Below are 18,883 nucleotides of genomic sequence, written 5' to 3' on the forward strand. Positions count from 1 at the left end.
ATATTATGTCAATGTACTTCGGTTTGATGTTTATGGAGGATGATAATAGGATCACTTAGCATATCAGGCAGAACAGAAAATCACTTGGCAATTCATGCAACTCAATTTTTTTGTTTAGAACATTCTACAGTATATTGTTAAAGATTGTCAGCTCATTGAGATTTATGTTGAAGAACTCCCACTAGTACACAGTGAGCCAAATAAGTTGCTCTCTAATTAGGACGTAGCACAGTAGTCACTGTATTTAACAAGAGCTCTCCACATGGCAGCTCAATAACATACATTGCAACAGATCTTTGTAAGCAGCTCCCACACACACTTCAGGAATCCATTTCACAATCACTTACAGGGGCAGCTCTCAGAACTGACAATTGCATTTAGAGCTAAACAAGATTTCATTTCAAAGCTGTATCGGATCTAGATCTGACCAATCAAATGCTCCACCAGGATCAGATTTAATGTCCGGAAATTTGTTCAGGTACTCCTCCACTTCTGGAGCGAGACAGTGATGGAGAGACAGGAAGGGAAAGGCAAGAACCAAAACAAGCACGAAAGAAAAAGAAACAAGAGATGCTAATTAATTCCCATAGGTAGACCATTACTGGATAAATACTCCTGTAAACACCACATAACAGCACACTGTGATATTTCTGTATGGAATTAACAAGAAAATTAGATTCATAGAATCTGTTCAATATTTAAGGATGTGTTATTCAATTATAAAGGTCTTGATCCTGTTTCAATAGTATCTTTTTGGTTACAGACAGAGGATCTCTTATAATGGCTTCTCTTCCTGCTTCAGCACTTTCTTCAAGGTTATACTTCTGTATTGTCCAAATTCCCACCTACAAGCTGCTCCTTTGTAATATCATTTCAAAACACGGTGTCATTTTCTACATCAATGCCGTGAAATGTGACCCTACTTCATCAACACTTCTTTTGCACTCCTCTAATGGGGTTGTATTGCAAAAACACACAAGACTGGTCATATCATCTTAGATCCTGATTGTTAACATTTCTTCGCAGCCTTTGACTCTATCCTTCCCTTGGCAAATGTTGGAATTCAAAACAGTCTGCTTGCAGTTGAATTTCAACTGTGAGACAAGTTTCATTCCAAGCCAGTCACAAAGCCAACATCTTCTACCTTTATAACTGTCTAATTCAATCCCTCTTCATTTCAATTGCTATGCCTTTGTAACCACTCAACTTTAGTACACATGCACACAGATGCCCATCTCCTTCAAGAGACCTTAAAGGCATACAGAATACATTCCTTTATAAACTGAGGTGTAGTTATCAGGGTGGGGAAGCTATGCTCGAATGGTATATTTCTTAGGTAGTCCTTTAGGATTGAGAATGACTTACTTCCATTCGGTTTTGGGGGTTCTGAGGTGGCTAATGGCTAATGTGGAAAACACAAACTCCTTCGCAGATGGGTTAAAAGTGACTGTGTTGCGAGGCAGAGTGCCACTCATGCAGAGCCTCTAAACGCTCCCAATGCACATTCATGAGATTCTCAAGCCTCCTTCCTAAATGCTCTCTCCTCACTCTGACTGATCAGGAGTCATGGGACATGTTGAACTTCTTCAAGGAAGCTTTGAGCTCAACCTTCGATCTCTTTCTTTGTCCTCCCGAAGAGAGAATGCCAATTTCAGAAGGTTAGTGTCAGTAATGTAACTGATGTAGTCAGCTCAACATTACTTACTGGCACTAGCTTTGGCCTCAGTGCAGGGGAGAGGGATGTTGACTTGGTTCTCATGGGAGTAGAGATAACCTTCATAGTCAATGGGAAAATGTACAACCCATGCTGAGTGCATTCAAAAACCAAGGACACCCCACCTTAATTCGTTGAGTTTGCAGTACACACATAAGGGCTGCATTACTGGATGTTTATCATTTCATTCATTTTTAATCTTTTTTATTGATTTAAAAATATATAAAGACAAATACAAATCAGAGAAGTTATATCAAGTACATATTCCAGTAGAAGTACAAACAACAAAAAATGAGTGCACACTGTCAAAATCATACATAGTATCATATTGAGCTAATATATAAAAGGAGCCACAACTCCTCTTAACAATTCAAAAAAAGATCAAAAATTGCCATTATTAAGAAAAAGAAAAAAACCACTAAACTAACTTAAAACAAAAAAAAAGACTGGGCATTTCATTTGAGGATATAATTACAAAAAAAGGGGGAAAAATCCTTCCAGTCAAATCTGAAAAGTCACGGAGAAGACCAGTTTAAAGACCAGATCCAAGACATTGTCAACTTGTTCAGCCAAACACACAAATGGATGGATTTTATGTTTTATATTTGCAAGACTAAGGTCCTCTACCAATTTGCTTGTGCAACAACATACAGCCTTCCTACAACTGCATGCACCTCAAGTTAGAGTACATTTTGCTGACTGAGTACAGCGCTGGTCATTATATATTTATTTAATGGATGTTTCTGATCACGTTCACAATATCTTGAAGTGGGAAGGAGAACAGCCAGAGGTCGTGGTACATATTGGTACTAACGACATAGGTAGGAAAAGGGAGGAGGTCCTGAAAACAGACTACAGGGAGTTAGGAAGGAAGTTGAGAAGCAGGACCTCAAAGGTAGTAATCTCGGGATTACTGCCTGTGCCACGTGACAGTGAGTATAGGAATAGAGTGGGGTGTTGGATAAATGCGTAGCTGAGGGATTGGAGCAGAGAGCAGGGATTCAGATTTCTGAATCATTGGGACCTCTTTTTGGGCAGGTGTGACCTGTACAAAAAAGACGGGTTGCACTTGAATCCAAGGAGGACCAATATCCTGACGGGGAGGTTTGCTAAGGCTATTGGGGAGAGTTTAAACTAGAATTGCTGAGGGGTGGGAACCGAACTGAAGTGTCAGAGGAAAGGGAGGTTGGCTCACAAACAGAGAAAGCTTGGAGACAGTGTGAAAGGGAGCATAGGCAGGTGATAGAGAAGGGACGTGCTCAGAATGATGGTTTGAGATGTGTCTATTTTAATGCAAGGAGTATTATGAACAAAGTGGATGAGCTTAGAGTGTGGATCAGTGCTTGGAGCTACGATGTTGTGGCCATTACAGATACTTGGACGGCTCAGGGGCAGGAATGGTTACTTAGAGTGTCGGGTTTTAGATGTTTCAGAAAGGACAGGGAAGAAGGAAAAAGAGGTGGGGGCGTGGCACTGTTAATCAGAGATAGTGTCACGGCTGCAGAAAAGGAGGAAGTCATGGAGGGGTTGTCTACAGAGTCTCTGTGGGTGGAAGTTAGGAATAGGAAGGGGTCAATAACTCTACTCGGTGTTTTTTTTTTAATAAACCACCCAATAGTAACAGGGACATTGAGTAGATAGGGAGACAGATTCTGGAAAGGAGTAATAATAACAGGGTTGTTGTGGTGGGAGATTTTAATTTCCCAAATATTGATTGGCATCTCCCTAGAGTGAAGGAGTTAGATCGGGTTGAATTTGTTAGGTGTGTTCAGGAAGGTTTCTTGACACAATATGTAGATAAGCCAACAAGAGGAGAGGCTGTACTTGATCAGGTATTGGGAAATGAACCTGGTCAGGTGTCAGGTCTCTCAGTGGGAGAGCATTTTGGAGATAGTGATCACAATTCTATCTCCTTTACCATAGCATTGGAGAGGGATAGGAACAGACAAGTTAGGGAAATATTTAATTGGAGTAAGGGGAAATATGGGGCTCAGGCAGGAACTTGGAAGCATAAATTAGAAACAGAAGTTCTCAGGGAAACGTACGGAAGAAATGTGGCAAATGTTCAGGGGATATTTGTGTGGGGTTCTGCATATGTACGTTCCAATGAGACAGGGAAACACAGGAACCGTGGTGTACAAAGGCTGTTATAAATCTAGTCAAGAAAAGAAGAGTTTACGAAAGGTTCAAAAAACTAGGTAATGATAGAGATCTAGAAGATTATAAGGCTAGCAGGAAGGAGCTTAAGAATGAAATTAGGAGAGCCAGAAGGGGCCATGAGAAGGCCTTGGCAGACAGAATTAAGGAAAACCCTAAGGCATTCTACATGTATGTGAAGAACAAGAGGATAAGGCATGAGAAAATAGGACCAATCAAGGGTGACAGTGGAAAAGTGTGTATGGAATTGGAGGAGATAGCAGAGGTACTTAGTTAATACTTTGCTTCAGTATTCACCACGGAAAAGGATCTTGGCAATTGTAGGGATGACTTGCAGTGGACAGAAAAGCTTGAGCAGGTAGATATTAAGGAAGATGATGTGCTGGAGCTTTTGGAAAGCATCAAATTGGATAAGTCACTGGGACCAGACGGGATGTACCCCAGGCTACTGTGGGAAGCGAGGGAGGAGATTGCTGAGCCACTGGCGGTGATCTTTGCATCATCAATGAGGACGGGAGAGGTTCCAGAGGATTGGAAAGTTACAGATGTTGTTCCCTTATTTAAGAAAGGGAGTACAGACAGCCTTGGAAATTATAGACCAGTGAGTCTTATTTCAGTGGTTTGTAAGTTGACGGAGAAGATCCTGAGAGGCAGGATTTATGAACATTTGGAGAGGCATAATATGATTAGGAATAGTCAGCATGGCTTTGTCAAAGGAAGGTCATGCCTTGCGAGCCTGATTGAATTTTTTGAGGATGTGACTAAACACATTGATGAAGGTAGAGCCATAGATATAGTGTATATGGATTTCAGTAAGGCATTTGATAAGGTACCCCATGCAAGGCTTATTGAGAAAGTAAAGAGGCATGGGATCCAAGGGGACATTGCTTTGTGGATCCAGAATTGGTTTGCCCACAGAAAGCAAAGAGTGGTTGTAGATGGGTCATATTCTGCATGGAGGTCGGTGACCAATGGTGTGCCTCAGGGATCTGTTCTGGGCCCCCTTCTCTTCATGATTTTTATAAATGACTTGGATGAGGAAGTGGAGGGATGAGTTAGTAAATTTTCTGATGACACAAAGGTTGGGGGTGTTGTGGATAGTGTGGGGCTGTCAGAGGTTACAGTGGGACATTGATAGGATGCAAAACTGGGCTGAGAAGTGGCAGATGGAGCTCAACCCAGATAAGAGTGAGGTGGTTCATTTTGGTAGGTCAAATGTGATGACAGAATATAGTATTAATGGTAAGACTCTTGACAGTGTGGAGGATCAGAGGGATCTTGGGGTCCGAGTCCATAGGACACTCAAAGCTGCTGTGCAGGTTGATTGCAGGTTAAGACGGCATACGGTGCATTGGCCTTCATCATTCATTGGATTGAGTTTAGCAGCCAAGAGGTAATGTTACAGCTATATAGGACCCTGGTCAGACCCCACATGGAGTACTGTGCTCAGTTCTGGTTGTCTCACTACAGGAAGGATGTGGAAGCCATAGAAAGGGTGCAGAGGAGATTTACAAGGATGTTGCCTGGATTGGGGAGCATGCCTTATGAGAATAGGTTGAGTGAACTCGGCCTTTTCTCCTTGGAGCAACGGAGGATGAGAGGTGACCTGATCGAGGTGTACAAGATAACGAGAGGCATTGATCATGTGGATAGTCAGAGGCTTTTTCAGAGTCAGAGGCATAGTTTTAAGGTGCTTGGAAGTAGGTACGGGGGTTGGGGGTAAGTTTTTTTTAATGCAGAGAGTGGTGACTGCGTGGAATGGGCTACCAGTGGTGGTGGTGGAGGCGAATACGATAGGGTCTTTTAAGAGACTCCTGGATAGGTACATGGAGCTTAGGAAAATAGAGGGCTATAGGTAACCTTACATAATTTCTAAGGTAAGGACATCTTCAGCACAGCTTTGTGGGCCGAAGGGCCTGTATTGTGCAGTAGGTTTTCTATCTTTCTATTATACATAGGAAAGGTATGCCTACACACTGGTGAAGGTAGGGGGATTCACAACAATGTTGCTGGAACTGGAAAATTGCAGCTATAAAGAAAGATCAGAAAAGCAAAGGCTTTTGGGAGATGCTGATAGGAGATTTAACTGAGTTGTATCAGATTAAATTAAATAAGGAGACAAAAGCCAGGGGTCATCGTAACAATAGAAGCTTTAAGGGGAGATAAAGACAAATAATTAACTCAGATGTTGGTAGGGGCCTGGAACTCAGAGTCTCAAAGGACGAATAGATGTAGAAAATGTCACTATGTTTAAAAATTACTTGGACGAGTCCTTGAAAACCCATATATCCTGTGAGTTTACATTCCAAATGTAGAAGGTTGAATTATGTTAGCTAGTTATTTTATTGAGCAGTCTAGACACAATGAGTCAAACATTCCCTATTGCTGTCACGTATTTACTGTGATTCTGTTCTACTCTCCATAATCTGTGGCTGTTTGAACACATACCAAATCCTATTTATCCTTTCTTTCCTGTGTTTGCTGGTCTATGTAGCTCTCATTGAAAAACTGTCTTGATGTTAAAATCAGGAATACATTTTACTAATCAATTGTGCCTCTTAAATTCCCTCTCTTCCTTTAGATCGTTCTTCAGGAAATCCCTTTGACCTAGTCTTGATCATCTGCTCCACTATTTCACCTTGGTAACAAAGCTTAGAAAGAGACTTAAGGGTGCTTTATAAATAGAAGGTATGATTTAGTCAGTCACAGAGAATCACAGCACAGAAACAGGCTCTTCACCCCTTCTAGTCTGTGCCGAACTATTGTTTGAGCTACTCCCATCAACCTGCACCTGGATCATAGCCCTTCATACCCTTCTCATACAGAAACTTATCCAAACTTCTCTTAATTTGCAAGTTGAAATTAAACTTGCATTACCCACTTACACCGGCTGCTTGTTCCACACTCTCACCTCTGTTTGAGTGAAGAAGCTCCCCCTCATATTCCCCTTAAACATTTAACTCATGACCTCTGGTTTTAGTCCCATCCAACCTCAGTGGACAATGCCTGTTTGCATTTATCCTATCTGCACCCCTTGCACCTCTATCAAATCTCCGCTCATTCTCCTGCGCTCCAGGAAATAAGTCTTAACCTATACAACTTTTCCCTATAACTCAGGTCCTCATGTCCCAATGATATCTTGTAAATTTTCTCTGTGCTCTTTCAATCTTGTTGACATCTTTCCTGTAGGTAGGTGACCAGAACTGTGTGGCTGTTGTTTTCTGGAAGTGAAGGCAAGATCAAAAGATGTAATTCCCATTATTTGGGGAATAAGCAGGCAGCTGAGACAAGCAGGCAGATTAGTCCACGTGTTCTAACAGAACTAATCCTATCACTGCTCTTGTATTCACAGCTTTAATTTCTCCACTGAACCAAGTGTCAAGGTTATGAGGAATGCAGAATGAAATGACCCAGAGACAAATTAACTTTCATCAGTCTGAGCTGTATAAACTTCTGCCCAAGAGGAATTACATGAGAGACAGTGCTGAGTAATCTTTCCTTGGACAGGGTGAGGCCATGGAGCTAAAAACAGCCACATCAGGATACCTGCCAATAGGTTTTATGGGAACAATGTGCTGAGTGCTACACATGAGAAATGCCAGAACCTTTGATTTGGCTCTTTTCTGCTCTGAGCTCCGTTTAAATAGGTTCCACATTGACCAGCCAATAGAGTACTGCTACCTTGATTATGCAACACAGAATTACCACTCTCTGCTGCAGGCAGTGCAAGTTACAACAAGCAAGCAGAAAAACACAGGACTAACAAGCATAAATACAGGGAGGGAAGGCGAGCAGACAGACAGCCGGGCTACACAATTTGGACCGACACGCGCAGATTGTACACACAAGTGTGCACAAATATAATGCAATTTGAGTCTCCTGATGCGTCAGCTGCTAAGCATCTGGAGAATCAAAAGAAAGATATTTAATGCAAACTGGATGAGCTTGCTTCTTAGCCAACTACAGATTAAAGTTTACAAACAAATATACATACTGGAACAAGGCACAATGATGAATTATCACTTTTTGAAGATGAGAGAAACCATCATGAGAGTCTGGGGACCTTCCAGCCTGATGGTATATCATTTTCTCCTTCCGGTAAACAAATTCCACCCTTCCCTCCTCAATTCCCAGTCTGACTTTTTACTTTTACATCTGCCTATTACTTGCCCCTGGGTCCCCTCCTCCTTCCCTTTCTCCTATGGTTCACTCTCCTCTCCTATCAAATCCTTTCTTCTCCAACCCTTGACCTTTCCCACCCACCTGGCTTTACCTATCCCCTTCTAGCTAGCCTTGCCCCTCGACGATCCCCACCTTTTTATTCTGGCATCTTCCCTCTTCCTTCTCAGTCCTGCAGAAGGGTCTTGGCCTAAAATGTCGACTGTCTATTTATTTCCATAGATGCTGCCTGACCTGCTGAGTTCCTCCAGCATTTTCTGTGCATCACCGAGAGAGCCCACCCCTTCAGGAAGAGACTGAGCTTCCAATGACAGTCTGCTCCTTGCAGATGGGATCCAAATCAATTAGAGTTAGCACTGACAGTGATCAGATCCCCTATCAGTGCTCAAAGACGAGTGGCCGCAAGGCACGGATGCTTGCAGTTGGTTGATTGTGCAGAAAGGAGAATTCCACATAATATGTTGCATCTCAAAGTCTCATCTCTAAACTACATGTAACCATATAACAATTACAGCATGAAAACAGGCCCTTCTAGTCCGTGCCGAACGCTTACTCTCACCTAGTCCCACCGACCTGCACTCAGCCCATAACCCTCCATTCCTTTCCTGTCCATCTACCTATCCAATTTTACTTTAAATGACAATATCGAACCTGCCTCTACCACTTCTACTGGAAGCTCATTCCACACAGCTACCACTCTCTGAGTAAAGAAGTTCCCCCTCATGTTACCCCTAAACTTTTGCCCCCTAACTCCCAACTCATGCTCTCTTGTTTGAATCTCCCCTACTCTCAATGAAAAAGCCTTTCTATGTCAACTCTATCTATCCCCCTCATAATTTTAAATACCTCTATCAAGTCCCCCCCCTCAACCTTCTATACTCCAAAGAACAAAGACCTAACTTGTTCAACCTTTCTCTGTAACTTGGGTGCTGAAACCCAGGTAACATTCTAGTAAATCTCTGTACTCTCTATTTTGTTGACATCTTTCCTATAATTTGGTAACAATACAATTGTTATAATACAATTACAAGGAAATATCATGTGGCTCTGTTATTCATCCGGTCACATCAAGGGTTCAAAGTTCATCTTATTGTCGAAGTATGCAAGTACAATACAACTCTGATACTGTATATGGAAATATGCACAATGATACATGAATGCTAATCTTCTTCCAAATACAGACTCTAATAATAATAATCATATTGCTAATTAACACTAACAATTAATCTCTATCAAAGAATCTACAGCAGACTGAGTTACATGGAGAGCAAAACCCAGCTACAGTTGTAGAGATTCTCAGACCCATAAATCCAAGTGACCTGTATCTCACAGGGGATGCACAATTTTCCAATTACTTATCTTCTTGAGAACAATATGTTATTTTCTGAAAAGAAAGTTTGGTATATATTTGAGAAAACCAACACATTGATTCGACCACCTGTCTGGGGCACTGGCTCCATAGCAGATCACCGACTCACTGAAATATTGTTTCTGTGAACAAGCTTGGAATTCGCCAATCTTTGAGCAGAGGCTGACACTTCCAGCTCCATCTTCCAGGATAAGATAGAACAGCTGTTCATGGTTGACATGGCATGGCTGATTTTTATAATCCTAATTAGCCAACTCTTCTACTCTTTCAATTGTTTTCTCCTGGAGCCTTTTGCTATATCTTTTATCACCAATATTGTGTTAACCAGAACTGCACACAATGCACTAGTGATCAAGGGCAGGATTGTCTAATTATTTCAGGCAATATTGAAATTTTAATATTTATGAAGGTCCAATTTGCAAGGTCTTGAGAGGCAGGCTAATAAAACAAGAATGCTTCACAGATAACAGTTTTGTGCATGTCCAGATCTGGAACATTATTTCTGTCATTCAATTCAGTGCACAGCACGTAGCTCTGACTCAGAATGCTGAACTTTGCACTTAGTGAGTCCGGACAACAACTGTAGTTTATTCACAGTGCTGTAGGCCAATCACAAGGAACATAGTTTCTTGCAATGTGACACCACAAAATACACCATCATATCATGGACAGTTGTAAACCAAACCAACACAGTCTTGCGAAAGACATCTTAAATGACAGGCAATGAAGCAAAATGAAGATCTGCGCTGGTTTGTCCTACAGTTTACCCAATGCATACTGACTCCTAGCAATTACACAATTTCTCACCTGCGATCATTCCTGGTTGGTTTTTCATTGGAGAAATTCAAAGCATGAAGTTCCTGTCAATCTCCAGCACTTTATAGAAAATTGCAGACAAAATACAAATTCTTCCAAGGCTTGAGGATCAGCCTCACAACAAGCCTGCCAAGCTTCAAGTAGCTGATTAAGTGCAGGACAGGAGAAGCATCTGTTGCCAGCAGTTTCCAGGCCCAGCAACTGCAAGCTGACAGTGAAACTGAATCAGCTGACTGAATGCATCATTGCACCAATAACACAGATAACTTAAAGGTTAACAAACAGCATTAGTCAGTCCCACGTAGGCTAAGGGAGGAGACAAAACAACAGCTGGGGTCCACTGCAATGTGTGCAGGGGCTGACCAAATCTCCAGTACAGGTGGGACAAATGGGAACTAAAGCCAATCACAAAGAGCCTCAGAAACTCCTCCTACTCCGTTCCCAAATAATTCTGTCAGCTTCACAGTTTACTGAAGCAAAATGAGAACTGAATTGCATCGCAAAAGAAAGACACTTTTAAAAAAAATTGTAGTGCCAATTTGAACTAATTGTGGCTGTGCCTTCAACTGCTAAGACTCAGGAATTCTCCCCTAAAACTTTTTCCCTTCCTACCTCTTTTTCAACTAAAGTGGCATATTTTGTTTAAGGAATTCCTTTTGGAAATGTTTTCACCATATTAAAGGCACTATATAAATTTAAGTTTCTTTTGTGTAAAAAAGATCCATACAATTCCAAGTCCCTTGCCTTCATGTGCCACAGGATATCCTTTTAGTTTCCAGTGGTATGGCAAAGGGGGAGGAGGCAGTGAGAAGATACTAGATTAGAAGAATAACTGGATGAAATAAGAAATATTGATTCAGAATCCCTCAGCCAGATCACAATTAAATTTTTTTTTGTCTGCCTTGAATGGAAGGAAACAGGGGTCAGTCAGAGGAAGTGGCTTCTGATATACAGTGCTGAGACACTGTTAAGGGCACATTCGCAGCCCAGTCTTGCATGTTTACTATCCTGGGTTAAAGGTCTTTCTGCACATTAGATGAAGCATGAAGGAAATGAGAAAGAGCCCTGCATTTTCACTTCACAGAAAGGGAGGGATTCATCAAAGTAAAGTCCCTATGCTCAGCTGGGATGCTGCAGAAGGTGTGTCAAAAACCATTTATATTAGATGAACAGAGAAAGCATTTTTTTCTTGTCTATTCATGGACAAGCTCTTTGGCTGATACAGCCAGGATTACAAAGTAATATATTTTGTATGTGTATATAAGAATGATCTGACCCATGTGAAATAACTTCTAATATATTGTTCGATCGGCCACTGCTATTGGTCATTGTTAGCCTTAGAGTCATAGATTCATAAAAAAGTACAGCACAAAAATGGGCCTTTGGTCCATCTAGTCCAGGTCAAAACCATTTCAACTGCCTACTCCCATTGATCTGCAGTGGGACGATAGCCCTCCATATCCCCTACTATCTATTTACCTGTCCAAACTTCACTTAAATGTTGAAATCGAACTCCCATGCACTATTGCACTGGCAGCTCATTGCGCACTCTCATCACCTTTTAAGTGTGGATGTTTCCCCTCATATTCCCCTTAAGCTTTTCACCTTTTACCCTTAACCTACGACTGCTAGCTGTGGTCCCACCCAACTCAGTGGAAAAAGTCTGCTTGCATTTACCCTATCTATATCCCTCATAATTTTGTATACCTCTATCAAATCTCCACTTAATCCTCTACATTTCAAGGAATAAGGTCCTAACCTATTCAATTTTCCCTATAACTCAGGTCCTCCAGTCCCCACAACATCCTTGTAAATTTTCCCTGTACTCTTTCAACCTTATTTACATCTTTCCTGTAGGCAGTGATGAAAACTGCACATAATACTCCAAATTAAGCCTCACCAACTTCTTATACAACTTCACCAAAACATCCCATCTCCTGTATTCAATAGCTTTCTGAAGAGGATGTTCAGTTAGAAGCTTTATCTAGTTTACATGTCTTGCAAGATTATGATAAAGGGAGGAATTCAAAAGTGCCACACATTGGAAACTCTCTAATAAATTCATAGTGGGTGAAGGGGGAGAGAGAGCCCGAGGGAGAGGGGGAGAGAGCGCGAGGGGGGAGAGAGCGTGGAGTAGAGGGGACAGAGCGTGGAGGAGAGGGGACAGAGCGTGGAGGAGAGGGGACAGAGCGCGGAGGAGAGGGGAGGGGAGAGAGCACGAGCGGAGGGGGAGAGAATGCGGAGGAGAGGGGAGAGAGCGCAGAGGAGGGGGAAGGAGCGCGAGGGGGAGAGAGGGGAGAGAGCGCGAGGGGGAGAGGGGGGAGAGAGGAGAGAGCGCGAGGGGGAGAGAGGGGAGAGAGCACGGGGGAGGTGGGAGAGAGCGCGGGGGAGGTGGGAGAGAGCGCGAGGGGAGGTGGGAGAGAGCGCGAGGGGGGAGAGAGCGCGAGGGGAGGGGAGAGAGCGCGAGGGGAGGGGAGAGAGCGCGAGGGGAGGGGAGAGAGCGAGTGGAGGATAGGGGAAGGAGCGCGAGGGGGAGAGAGGGGAGAGAGCGCGGGGGGAGGTGGGAGAGAGCGCGGGGGGAGGTGGGAGAGAGCGCGGGGGGAGGTGGGAGAGAGCGCGGGGAGGTGGGAGAGAGCGCGGGGAGGTGGGAGAGAGCGCGGGGAGGTGGGAGAGAGCGCGGGGAGGTGGGAGAGAGCGCGGGGAGGTGGGAGAGAGCGCGGGGAGGTGGGAGAGAGCGCGGGGGAGGTGGGAGAGAGCGCGGGGAGGTGGGAGAGAGCGCGAGGGGAGGGGAGAGAGCGAGTGGAGGGGGAGAGAACGCGGAGGAGAGGGGAGAGAGCGCAGAGGAGAGGGGAGAGAGCGCAGAGGAGAGGGGAGAGAGCGCAGAGGAGAGGGGAAGGAGCGCAGAGGAGAGGGGAAGGAGCGCAGAGGAGAGGGGAAGGAGCGCGAGGGGGAGAGAGGGGAGAGAGCGCGGGGGAGGTGGGAGAGAGCATGGGGTGGGAGAGAGCGCGGGGGGAGGTGGGAGAGAGCGCGGGGAGGTGGGAGAGAGCGCGGGGAGGTGGGAGAGAGCGCGAGGGGAGGGGAGAGAGCGAGTGGAGGGGGAGAGAACGCGGAGGAGAGGGGAGAGAGCGCAGAGGAGAGGGGAGAGAGCGCAGAGGAGAGGGGAAGGAGCGCAGAGGAGAGGGGAAGGAGCGCAGAGGAGAGGGGAAGGAGCGCGAGGGGGAGAGAGGGGAGAGAGCGCGGGGGAGGTGGGAGAGAGCATGGGGTGGGAGAGAGCGCGGGGGGAGGTGGGAGAGAGCGCGGGGAGGTGGGAGAGAGCGCGGGGAGGTGGGAGAGAGCGCGGGGAGGTGGGAGAGAGCACGAGGGGAGAGAGCATGAAGGGAGGGGAGAGAGCACGAGGGGAGGGGAGAGAGCGAGTGGAGGGGGAGAGAATGCGGAGGAGAGGGGAGAGAGCGCAGAGGAGAGGGGAGAGAGCACGGGGGAGAGAGGGGAGAGAGCGCGGGGAGGTGGGAGAGAGCGCGGGGGAGGTGGGAGAGAGCGCGGGGAGGTGGGAGAGAGCGCGGGGGAGAGAGCACGAAGGGAGAGAGCACGAAGGGAGGGGGAGAGAGCACGAGGGGAGGGGAGAGAGCGAGTGGAGGGGGAGAGAATGCGGAGGAGAGGGGAGAGAGCGCAGAGGAGGGGGAGAGAGCGCAGAGGAGAGGGGAGAGAGCGCAGAGGAGAGGGGAGAGAGCGCAGAGGAGAGGGGAAGGAGCGCAGAGGAGAGGGGAAGGAGCGCGAGGGGGAGAGAGGGGAGAGAGCGCGGGGGAGGTGGGAGAGAGCGCGGGGGGAGGTGGGAGAGAGCGCGGGGGGAGGTGGGAGAGAGCGCGGGGGGAGGTGGGAGAGAGCGCGAGGGGAGGTGGGAGAGAGCGCGAGGGGAGGGGAGAGAGCGAGTGGAGGGGAGAGAGCGAGTGGAGGGGGAGAGAATGCGGAGGAGAGGGGAGAGAGCGCAGAGGAGAGGGGAGAGAGCACGGGGGAGAGAGGGGAGAGAGCGTGGGGTGGGAGAGAGCGCGGGGAGGTGGGAGAGAGCGCGGGGGGAGGTGGGAGAGAGCGCGGGGGGAGGTGGGAGAGAGCGCGGGGGGAGGTGGGAGAGAGCGCGGGGAGGTGGGAGAGAGCGCGAGGGGAGGGGAGAGAGCACGAGGGGAGGGGAGAGAGCACGAGGGGAGGGGAGAGAGCGGGAGGGGAGAGAGCGGGAGGGGAGAGAGCACGAGGGGAGAGAGCACGAGGGGAGAGAGCACGAGGGGAGAGAGCACGAGGGGAGGGGAAGAGAGCGAGTGGAGGGGAAGAGAGCATGAGGGGGGAGAAGGGAGAGAGGGGAGAGAGAGATAGACTGAGAGAGAGCTGCTGTTGATCATCAATGAGGAGAGCAACCCCCTCTTGGTTAGAAGATGAATGTGACTCATTCTGAATAACAGAGGGAGTGCAATCTAGTCCTTGTCTGGCATCAGAAAATGATTCAATACCAGCCTAGGGCATTCCAACCTTGTAGGACATCTTTACAGAGGTTAAAGTGAACTAAAGTCTAAGGATGATATTAATTTGGCACAAGGAAGTTATAAAACAGCAAAGCTCTGCTCCTAGCATGGGCTCACCAGAACTGGGGTAGGATCATACCGTAGACAGAGCTTAACAGCAAAACTTCCTCCCAAAACCAGATCCTGCTCTCAAAATCACCCAACTTCCATCCTTCTAATTCCTGGGATGAAAATGTCATATTATCAAGAGAGGCTAGCCAGTCTGGGTTCATATTCCTTGCAATTTAGGAGAATGAGGTGTAATCTTGTTCCAACATGCAAGATCTTGAGGCGGACATTGAGATATCTCCACCTATGAGAGTCGTGAATAAGGAGAAGGAGCTACAAAATAAGGGACGAGTCAGTCAAAACTGAGATGCATAGAAATCCCTTTTTCAAAGGTTAGTGAACCTCTGGAGTTCTCAGACCCTGAGAGTGGTGGCCAGGTCATTAGATATATTTAAAATGGAGATAAATAAATGTGAAACAGCAAGGAATTGAGGGCTATAGGGAACTGTCCCTAAAGAGGAGTTGAAGACAGCATTGATGATATTGAATGGTGGGGCTGGCTTAAGGAACTGACTGACTGAGCCTCGCTCCTATTTTCTTCTGTTCTTCCAATCAATTGAACTGCTTCACCAGACGTACTTTGTTGGGTTAACGGCTATACACCAACTTCAATTTGTATAACACCTTTAACGACGTATGCCTTCCTGAAATACTTTACAGATTTATCAATCAAAAATTAATGCAGAGACTCAAAACTGTGTTCAGGTGACTAAATATTAAAAAGATCAAGGGTGAGAATTTTAAAATTTATTTAACTGGGAACCCAAGAAGGTCTACAAACACAGGGGTGAATGAAATTTGAAGTTTAGAAACAGGCAGCAGTATTTTGAGTGACAATAAGTTTTTGGAGCCTGGAATTTTGGAAGTTAACAGAGGTATAGATGAGGGTTCCATTAACAGATGAACAGAGTTGGGGCAGTCAAGTGCAGAATCAGAAACTCCATATCCTTCAACTCTCAATAATATTGCTTTCATCCACTGTAGATATTGCTTATTTGTGAAGCTGTGGCTGAAAAAATATATTCTATCATATATACCAATGAGCTCAATAAAAAGCAAGAGCACTGGATTCCCAGGCTGAAGTTAGGAGAACAATAAGCCTATTCATCTGCTTTAGTGGAGGTGGCAAAAAATCATAAAGAGCAGGAGGAGTCAATGTAGTCAACATAAAAACAGTGGCCTTTGTTGTTACTGTAACTCAGAATGACTGGACTGTTAACCATTTCAGACATAGGGCTACCAAAGGCAGATGTTCATACTGTAATGCTGTTCATAATGTCTACCAACTGATAATGGGTCCATTCACTAATCTGTAGGCAATTTCACAACAATACAACATAATGACCAAGATAATAGTTCAGGATGACATGATACTTAATTGTTCCTCCCCCCCCCCCCACTTATTATTTAGTTTTTGATGCCTGCAATATCTGAGATCTAACTTCACTACGCATTTCACATGGCTGGATAAACTCCCAGCTTATTTCAGCTAATTATTCCATCACGATTCACTGAAGGTTCATCACGTCTGGAAATAAATTATTCCACATTAGACTTTAACTGTTCAATAAAACAATTAAACGGTAAAGAGTAAGTGGAGGTTATCTGTGGACGAGAAGGTACTTTTCTAACAGTTGATGAGTTTATTCTGCTCCTCAAGCAGCAGGAAATAATAAGCAGTGTACAACTGCTGAGATGAACTTTGATCCGTAACTCACATTCATTTTCTCAGTATTTGTTTAAACCATCTAATTATCTCTTTGCAGACACACTGATTTGGGTATCATCAAAACTGTAATCAAGCATTTACTAAACATTTTATTAAGTCACAAGAGAAAGCAAACAAAACATGCTTCAACAAATTCCACAAATGCTATTGGAATTCCTTGGCCCCAACCTTAGACATTAAGCAATCAAGCAAACTAAAAGTTGTAACAATTGAACTTTAAGATGGGCTAAGATTTGTGTGAAGAAAGCTGATTTTTTTTTAAGCCTCATTTCAAATATGAATTCTCAGGATGCGATTGTTACTGCAAGATCGGCTTTGCAAAGATGCCCATTGTGGGCCTTTTTAAATGGTTGCAGTTCATGTGTCCTCATGCTGTTGTCTGACAGCGTGTACCAACATATTTCAAGATCATGAACGTGTGGCTGATGTACATCAGGGATGGAAAGTGAAACGTGAAGGAATTGGATGTGGCAGTATTACACGGTATTTTCTGGCAGAATTGAAGAGTTGATACCAAGCTTGATCTTAGAAAAAAGAATTTACTTTTAACGACACCTCTTTGTTTTTAGTGGAAACATCATCAATGACTTCCACTATTATAATTGCAACAACTTGCTCATCATAACAACATTAATTGAATGCCTTGTATTTCTGTTCTATTACAATGGAACAGTTTTTGTCACATTGAATATATTCACAGAAATCAATTATAGCCAGACCAGACAGTGAATGCATTCTGTATGAATCACATTATCTAGTATCTCGGGCCCCAGTGATGCAGAATCATACTCAATTGCTGTAGCCTCCATGAATACTCAAAAAGTTCAATTGCCAGATTAATCTGATATCCAGATGGTGGCCATAGACAAGAACACATTCATGTGAACATTTTACCATGCTGACTTCAAACTTGACACGTTTTTATCCACCACATATGAGGCCTGACTCACTCAGGAAGCAAGTGGCTGAGAGTCAAGCACAACTGTCCTTTCTATATTAGCTAATGTTATCTAATCTTCAGCCAGGAGGAGGTGTGCTTCAGGTGTCGCTTCCCTCCAATTTTGCCGTGTGATAAACTGGGTTTTACACAAAGCAAAACCACCTTGGAGGCAGCTCGCTGATCACAAGAATCACCTCCAAACACAGGAAACAGCTTTAGCAACACTCAACCACAAAAAACTCAAACAACTGAGCCCTAATGTTGCCATAGCAACTATATGAAACTGGCTCCAGAGCATCACATTACATCCAAGCACTGGTTAAGCTGCACAAATAATTGGTTACTGATTCTAAACGCTGGATTGGACAATTTACCTTATTCCAACCCAACCAGCTGTTCCAACCCAAGTGGAAGCAATCCCAGGAAACTTAACCTAAACCTGCATCAACTAGGCTTCCCAAACATTTGTTCCTGCCATCCCAACCTTAACAAAACCAATTATATACTTCTGCTTGAATTTCCAATCACATTGGAGTATCGCTGTGAATTTGCACCTTTTGATAGGGCGCTGTACAAAATAAATTGCTCCTACCATCCTCCAGTTCCTCCAGGATATCGAGAGTGGAAGACCATATATATCGCTCTGCAATGGAACCGTCATACTCCTCCAATGCTGGCAGGCTCTCTAGCTCATACGCTCCACGTTTCCTCCAGTAAAGAAACATTTTATAGTGGTTCCAGAACTATCACCAAGAAACATTCCTAAACTAGCCCTCAGCTCCAGCGAGGGCTCAGTCCTCCTGAGTACGCAGTCTATCGAGCCGAACCAATGTCCCACTGCAGAGGGCTAATGCAAGAGACATTAAAGCACGGCCTGGAGGGCTCCTTTCCTTTGACAGAGAACTGCATTCATCAGCTGAAAGAGTGGGACTGTGGGATTGCTGAGGGTGGCACTCAGTAAAGGACTGGCCACTGCGGCACCGCCTCAGACAAAGGCTTTCTTCATCTTTGACAATTCATCTTTTTCAAAAAAATGTGGGCACTTTATAGTTTAAGAAAAAAAGGGGCAGGGTTTAACTTTTCACCCTTGTAAGTATTAATATTATTTAGCACAGTTGAGGGAAGTGGAGACTCAGCACATTCTACAGCTGAATGTGAGGTGCAAACGAATTAAGCAACAACTCCTAAAATAGAGCAATGAATTTGGTGCAAAGAGACAGACTAAAGAAGAGCAAGAGCTTATACTTTGAGCTGATTAAGTCAAACAGCGCAAGTGATGGAGCACTAACAGATTGATTCTCTTGGTGTTAGCACAGAAAGCAGCACAGGATAGAAATCCAACGGGATCCCACTACCAAACACA

General features: G+C 44.7%; 1 protein-coding gene across 5 annotated transcripts in view; it reads right to left on the reverse strand.

Annotated features, from left to right (window-relative positions):
• LOC140718366 (pleckstrin homology domain-containing family G member 5-like) overlaps window positions 1–18,883 on the reverse strand; it is a 122,912-nt gene that overhangs the window by 93,344 nt on the left and 10,685 nt on the right. Inside the window, exon 1 of one of the 5 annotated variants that reach the window (XM_073031981.1) lies at window positions 18,113–18,321. The exons of 2 other annotated variants lie outside the window; for them this stretch is intronic. In XM_073031981.1, coding sequence (XP_072888082.1) covers window positions 18,113–18,245 — 133 coding nt within the window. In that variant the 5' untranslated portion in view covers window positions 18,246–18,321. Of the gene's footprint in view, window positions 1–10,226; window positions 10,513–18,112; window positions 18,322–18,883 lie in introns of those variants that run through there. 2 more of the 5 variants (XM_073031983.1, XM_073031990.1) reach the window with 2 other exon arrangements.

The sequence above is a fragment of the Hemitrygon akajei genome, chromosome 29 (assembly GCF_048418815.1).
Source record: "Hemitrygon akajei chromosome 29, sHemAka1.3, whole genome shotgun sequence".
Taxonomy (NCBI): Eukaryota; Metazoa; Chordata; class Chondrichthyes; order Myliobatiformes; family Dasyatidae; genus Hemitrygon; species Hemitrygon akajei.